Source organism: Musa acuminata, chromosome BXJ2-10, assembly GCF_036884655.1.
Source record: "Musa acuminata AAA Group cultivar baxijiao chromosome BXJ2-10, Cavendish_Baxijiao_AAA, whole genome shotgun sequence".
Classification (NCBI taxonomy): Eukaryota; Viridiplantae; Streptophyta; class Magnoliopsida; order Zingiberales; family Musaceae; genus Musa; species Musa acuminata.
In genome coordinates, this window is record NC_088347.1 from 8,981,955 (window position 1) to 8,988,315 (window position 6,361).

Here is a 6,361-nt window from a genome sequence, read left to right on the forward strand (position 1 = left end):
TTAGAAATATTTCTGATTTTGTCGTAGGAAGATTTGGTTATTCTTCCCGGTAGAACCGACTCTCGTTACAATGCTTGACAATATTTTATTTCTAATCATCGGACAACATCAGACGGTACATACCTGTTGGCTTGATGGGTCGAATCTTGTTCTCATGTGAGAAGTTGGTGGAGCATTTATCGGAGGCGGTGGTGCTGCGGCCGAGCCACACGATCTGGTGGTGGCGCTGGTGCTCCTGAGGCAACCCCTCTTAAGAGAAGAAAGAAAGAAAGAGAGAAAGAGAAGAGGGATGATGACATGGGGTTCTCAATGCATGTTTTCCCCCAAAATATGTTTGGGGATTTCTTGATTTTTTATTTTCCATGAAAGGTAATGAGCATATGATGACCTTAATCCAGTGATATTTATGCTTCAAATTAATATTTTTCCAACAAAATTTTGAACTTTCATGACATTTTGCTCTCATATTGGGCCACATCATGGGCTTTTAGGTTTGAAATGTTGGCCCAATGGGCTGTTCAAGTCTCATGCCTCACTAAAAATCAATTTTATAATTTATTTAAGCAAAATTAATTATTCCAATATAATCCTGAAATTTCGTTTCATATCAAATTAGATGACAAACCCCCCTCAGGAAGTGCAGAAACTCTCAACGTGAACTCCAATGGACATTTTAAAGTTCATGACTCTTTTATATTATAATTAAGCATATCATAAAAATCCCTGTTTTTTTTTTTTTTTGTCCGAATATAATGAACTAATTTGAAAAGCAGAAAAAATAATTAATACTGCTTATAATAAAAACAAGATACATGAATCTATCTAATATGTTTGTTTACCATCGTATGTATATAAATAAAAACTCTAATTTTCTTTGCGGACATCTTATGGATACGGTTCCAATCACCAATCTTAAAGCCTACGTGTGTGGCTACTTTCCGGTTTCCCGAGAGAGTCGGTGCGTCAATAAGACCAACCCTTTTATGACGCCTCGAACCCAATCTCTCGCTCCTCATCGCTTTGGTGGCGCGTCGTCCCCAAATAGCCGAGTCTGAGCGATCCAAAACCCTAGCGGCGACAGGTGCCTCCTTTCATTTCGCTCAAAATTTTCGATTCCTTCCGTTTCTTGCCGCTTTGAGTTCGATCTCCTTCTCCTGCTCTTCTGCTCCCTAGATCCCTCCCGATGGATCACGTGGACGCCGAGATAGCGAAGACCCAGGAGGAGCGGCGAAAGATGGAGGAGGTGGCCATGCTCACTTCCGTAACCTTCGACGCCGACCTCTATGGCGGCGGCCCCGACCGCTTTGAGGGCTACGAGCGCTCCATCCCCGTCACTGACGAGGAGGAGGAGGCGGACGGTGAAAGACGCGACATCGCCCGACGGATGGCCTCCTACACCGGCCCCAAGTCCCTCAACGAGCTCCCCAGGGGGTCCGAGGGCGAGGACGACTCGGGGTTCAAGAAGCCGCAGCGGATCATCGATCGGGAGGACGATTACCGGCGCCGGAGACTCCAGCGGATCATATCGCCCGAGAGGAACGATCCCTTTGCCACTGGGGAGGCCACCCCGGACCCCACGGTGAGGACGTACGCGGATGTGATGAGGGAACAGGCCTTGCAGCGGCAGAAAGAGGAGATCTTGAAGGAGATAGCCAAGAAGAAAGAGGAGGAGAAGAGCAAGGCTGCCGCCGAGCCGGCCCCCGCCGCCCAGAAAAGGAGGAACAGGTGGGACCAGTCGCAGGAGCCTGATGGCGGTGCTGCCAAGAAGGCGAAGACGAGCTCGGTGGCATCTGACTGGGATGCACCGGATTCTACACCTGGGATTGGGCGGTGGGATGCAACACCGACTCCTGGGAGGGTTGCAGATGCCACTCCTTCTGTCTCTCGGAGAAACAGATGGGACGAGACTCCAACTCCTGGGAGACTCGTGGATGCTGATGCTACCCCCGCTGCTGGTGGTGCCACCCCTGGTGCTACACCGGCCGGCATGACATGGGATGCTACTCCCAAGCTTGCTGGTCTTGCAACGCCAACGCCGAAGCGCCAGAGGTCAAGGTGGGATGAGACTCCGGCAACCATGGGTAGTGCCACTCCATTGCCTGGTGCTGCGACTCCTGCTGCTTCATTCACTCCTGGTGTCACTCCGGTTGGTGGTGTTGATCTTGCGACACCGACTCCAGGAGCAATTAATCTTCGTGGTGCCATGACCCCAGAACAGTATAATCTGCTGAGATGGGAGAGGGATATCGAGGAGAGGAACCGTCCATTGACCGATGAAGAGCTCGATGCAATGTTCCCCCAGGAAGGGTACAAGATACTGGATCCTCCTGCATCCTATGTTCCCATCAGGACTCCTGCAAGGAAGCTTTTGGCAACGCCTACTCCTTTGGGCACTCCCCTTTATGCCATACCTGAGGAAAATCGTGGACAGCAGTTTGATGTCCCAAAGGAGGCACCTGGTGGGTTGCCATTCATGAAACAAGAGGATTACCAATACTTTGGGGCTCTACTGAATGAAGAGGAGGAGGAGCAGCTGTCTCCTGAAGAACAGAAAGAGAGGAAGATCATGAAGCTGCTGCTGAAGGTGAAAAATGGTACACCACCACAGAGGAAGACTGCTTTGCGCCAACTCACTGACAAAGCTAGAGAGTTTGGTGCTGGCCCATTGTTCAACAAGATTCTGCCTTTGCTCATGCAGCCGACTCTTGAAGACCAGGAGCGACACCTTCTAGTTAAAGTTATTGACAGGGTTCTGTATAAGTTGGATGAGCTGGTCCGGCCTTTTGTTCATAAGATCCTTGTGGTTATAGAGCCTCTTCTTATTGATGAGGATTATTATGCTCGTGTTGAAGGGAGAGAAATCATCTCAAATCTTAGTAAAGCAGCTGGTCTTGCAACTATGATAGCTGCCATGAGACCAGATATCGATAACATTGATGAGTATGTGAGGAATACGACAGCTAGAGCTTTTAGTGTGGTGGCTTCTGCTTTGGGTATTCCTGCTCTGTTGCCGTTTCTGAAGGCTGTTTGTCAGAGTAAGAAATCTTGGCAAGCTCGGCACACTGGTATTAAGATTGTTCAGCAGATTGCTATTCTAATGGGATGTGCCGTGCTCCCACATCTTAGGTCCCTGGTCGAGATTATAGAGCATGGTCTCAGTGATGAGAATCAGAAGGTGAGAACTATTACTGCATTGTCTCTTGCTGCACTTGCAGAAGCAGCTGCTCCATATGGGATAGAAAGCTTTGATTCAGTGTTGAAGCCTCTTTGGAAGGGTATCAGGTCTCATCGTGGGAAGGTTCTTGCTGCCTTTTTGAAGGCAATTGGTTTTATTATTCCTTTGATGGATGCTGTTTATGCAAGTTATTATACGAAAGAAGTCATGATTATCCTCATTCGTGAGTTTCAGTCACCTGATGAAGAAATGAAGAAAATTGTGCTGAAAGTTGTCAAGCAGTGTGTAAGTACAGAGGGTGTAGAGGCTGACTACATCCGGAATGATATTCTTCCTGAGTTCTTCAGGAATTTCTGGGTTAGAAGGATGGCATTGGACCGCAGGAACTACAAACAGCTTGTGGACACGACCGTGGAGATTGCAAATAAGGTTGGAGTGGCGGATATTGTAGGAAGAATTGTGGAAGATCTTAAAGATGAGAGTGAGCCTTACAGGCGTATGGTGATGGAGACAATTGAGAAGGTGGTGGCCAACTTGGGGGCTTCTGATATTGATGCTAGATTGGAAGAGCTTCTTATTGATGGAATTCTGTATGCCTTCCAGGAGCAGACGAGTGATGATGCCAATGTTATGCTTAATGGATTTGGGGCTGTGGTGAATGCATTAGGACAGAGGGTTAAGCCGTATCTTCCCCAGATTTGTGGTACCATAAAGTGGCGTTTGAACAATAAGAGTGCCAAAGTTAGGCAACAAGCTGCAGATCTAATAGCACGGATCGCCATCGTCATGAAGCAGTGCAAGGAGGAGCAGCTGATGGGTCACTTGGGTGTTGTTCTGTACGAGTATTTGGGAGAAGAATATCCTGAAGTCTTAGGTTCTATTCTGGGAGCACTTAAAGCTATAGTGAATGTCATTGGTATGACCAAAATGACACCTCCTATTAAGGATCTTCTACCCCGATTGACCCCAATCTTAAAGAACAGACATGAGAAGGTGCAGGAGAACTGTATTGACCTTGTTGGTAGAATTGCTGATCGTGGAGCTGAGTTTGTGCCAGCTAGGGAGTGGATGAGGATTTGTTTTGAGCTTCTTGAGATGTTGAAGGCTCATAAGAAGGGGATCAGAAGAGCTACTGTCAACACTTTTGGTTATATTGCTAAAGCAATTGGACCACAAGATGTCCTTGCGACTCTTTTGAACAATTTGAAAGTACAAGAACGTCAAAACCGTGTGTGCACTACTGTTGCTATCGCTATAGTTGCCGAAACTTGCTCCCCGTTTACAGTTTTGCCAGCTCTAATGAATGAGTATCGTGTACCTGAGCTGAATGTGCAGAATGGAGTTCTGAAATCTCTTTCTTTCCTCTTTGAGTACATAGGTGAGATGGGGAAGGATTATATATATGCCGTTACTCCACTGCTGGAGGATGCTTTAATGGACAGGGATTTGGTTCATCGTCAGACTGCTGCTTCTGCTGTTAAGCATATGGCCTTGGGAGTTGCTGGGTTAGGTTGTGAGGATGCTTTAGTGCATTTACTCAATTATGTCTGGCCCAACATCTTTGAGACTTCTCCCCATGTTATTAATGCTGTGATGGAAGCCGTTGAAGGGATGAGGGTTGCCCTGGGTGCAGCTGTAATTCTAAATTACTGCCTTCAGGGTCTGTTTCATCCTGCTAGGAAAGTTAGGGAGGTATATTGGAAGATCTACAATTCGCTTTACATTGGATCCCAGGATGCACTAGTAGCTGCTTATCCCACACTAGAAGATGAAGCGAACAGTGTCTATAGCCGACCAGAACTTGTGATGTTTATCTGAGGCTGCACGTTCACACTTTGATGCTTGTGCTACAACCTATAGAAAGAGGTATATCTTTGAAAGTTGATACTTCTAGATGATTTTATCATAGAAGAAATTAATCTGTGTGGTTTATGATGCTCGTAATAAGTTTCTACAGCTTTCTATATTCACTTATCTTTACCTGATAGGTTACTGCTTTCATTAGTCCTCTTTGGGCCCATTTTCTCTTGTTAGAAACACTGTCGACTTGGTCTATATCTTTGTTAAGATTGTGGTAGTTGCCTTGTTTTCTAACCAAATAAAAGGCTTGATCTTACTTGGCATAGAAAATTACAATTTAAATTGCTAGTTTGACCCTTGTAATTATAATAATTGGGACCTTGAAAAGTTTTTATTTAAAAGGGTATCTTCAACTCCGTCGATGTTTCTGAGATTATGTTGTAGATCCTCGATAATAATGCCTCAGCATGGCCAATGTCAATAAATGAATACAAGGTTACATTGTTAGTTGGAAAAGAAGAATGTTTGCCATCGTATGTCTCTTGGACATCGTGAAGAATATAAGCAGCATAGTTTGATGCAGGTATTAGTCAACATAGAATAAACAAAGGCAGCTCAGAACATGATAACATGATGTAGTGCATTTGTTCTAGTCCTTTGGATGATGTTGCTTATGAACCCTACAGAAGTAACTTTAATGGATTCCTGTTCTGCAAGCTTTTTTTTTTCCCTCTTACTTGGCTGGTTTTGTTGTGGGTACGCTGACAACAAGATTCTTTACAGTGGGCAAGGCATTATAGGATGTTATGTTTTGAATTGGCTCAAGGATTTTGTTCTTTCAGGGAGGTGGATGTTTTTTTTACAGTTTCTAATTTCTAATTTAGTTGTGTGTTCAGGAATGTTAATTGGGGATAACAAATTTGTATTATTTGCATTTGTTGAAATGTTAGGCCTTAAAAACTTATTTCTCAGCCCCAGGTGTTTCAAAAGTATTATTTCTTGCCTTTGATTCCTTTTTTTTTTTTCCTTGCATTTTTCTGTTTTTGAAATGCTGACAATTACTCCTTTGTAGGATAGCCCCATCGAGGAGGATCGATAGATAGATAGCTCATGACGACATGGGAAAGATGCTGGTTTCAAGATTCCTAGTGCCAGTTCCGAACGAATTGTCACCAAGTAAATTTGTTTTGTTGGTCATGCTACTATGCAGATGTATTATTATAATACTTTTGCTAATTAGTCATTTGGTTTGGCTGTTAAGGGGCTTTGACTATAAAACTAAAATGTACTGCTATGTCCATGGCGCAGACTTTGTCATAGGTGCAAATTAATATCAGAGACTATTCCAACAATAATAATGTATAGTAATTGCATTGTCTAGCTCAA

The 6,361-nt window shown here is 44.5% G+C and overlaps 1 protein-coding gene across 3 annotated transcripts; it reads left to right on the plus strand.

Moving 5' to 3' along the window:
• Positions 1-965: 965 nt before the first annotated feature.
• LOC135580756 (uncharacterized) lies at positions 966-6,361 on the plus strand. 3 transcript variants are annotated; one of them, XM_065127717.1, is made up of 3 exons: positions 966-1,081; positions 1,174-5,041; positions 6,048-6,361. In XM_065127717.1, exon 2 carries the CDS (start codon positions 1,184-1,186, stop codon positions 4,991-4,993), a length of 3,810 nt encoding a protein of 1,269 aa, XP_064983789.1. In that variant the 5' UTR covers positions 966-1,081; positions 1,174-1,183; the 3' UTR covers positions 4,994-5,041; positions 6,048-6,361. The 3 variants fall into 3 exon arrangements, with proteins under 3 accessions (XP_064983789.1, XP_064983788.1, XP_064983790.1); XM_065127716.1 differs by having other exon boundaries at positions 6,053-6,361; XM_065127718.1 differs by lacking the exon at positions 966-1,081 and having other exon boundaries at positions 1,111-5,041; positions 6,053-6,361.

Coding starts and splice junctions, on each gene's coding strand:
- LOC135580756 (XM_065127717.1), top strand. CDS start 1,184: ATGGATCACGTGGACGCCGAGATAGCGAAGACCCAGGAGGAGCGGCGA.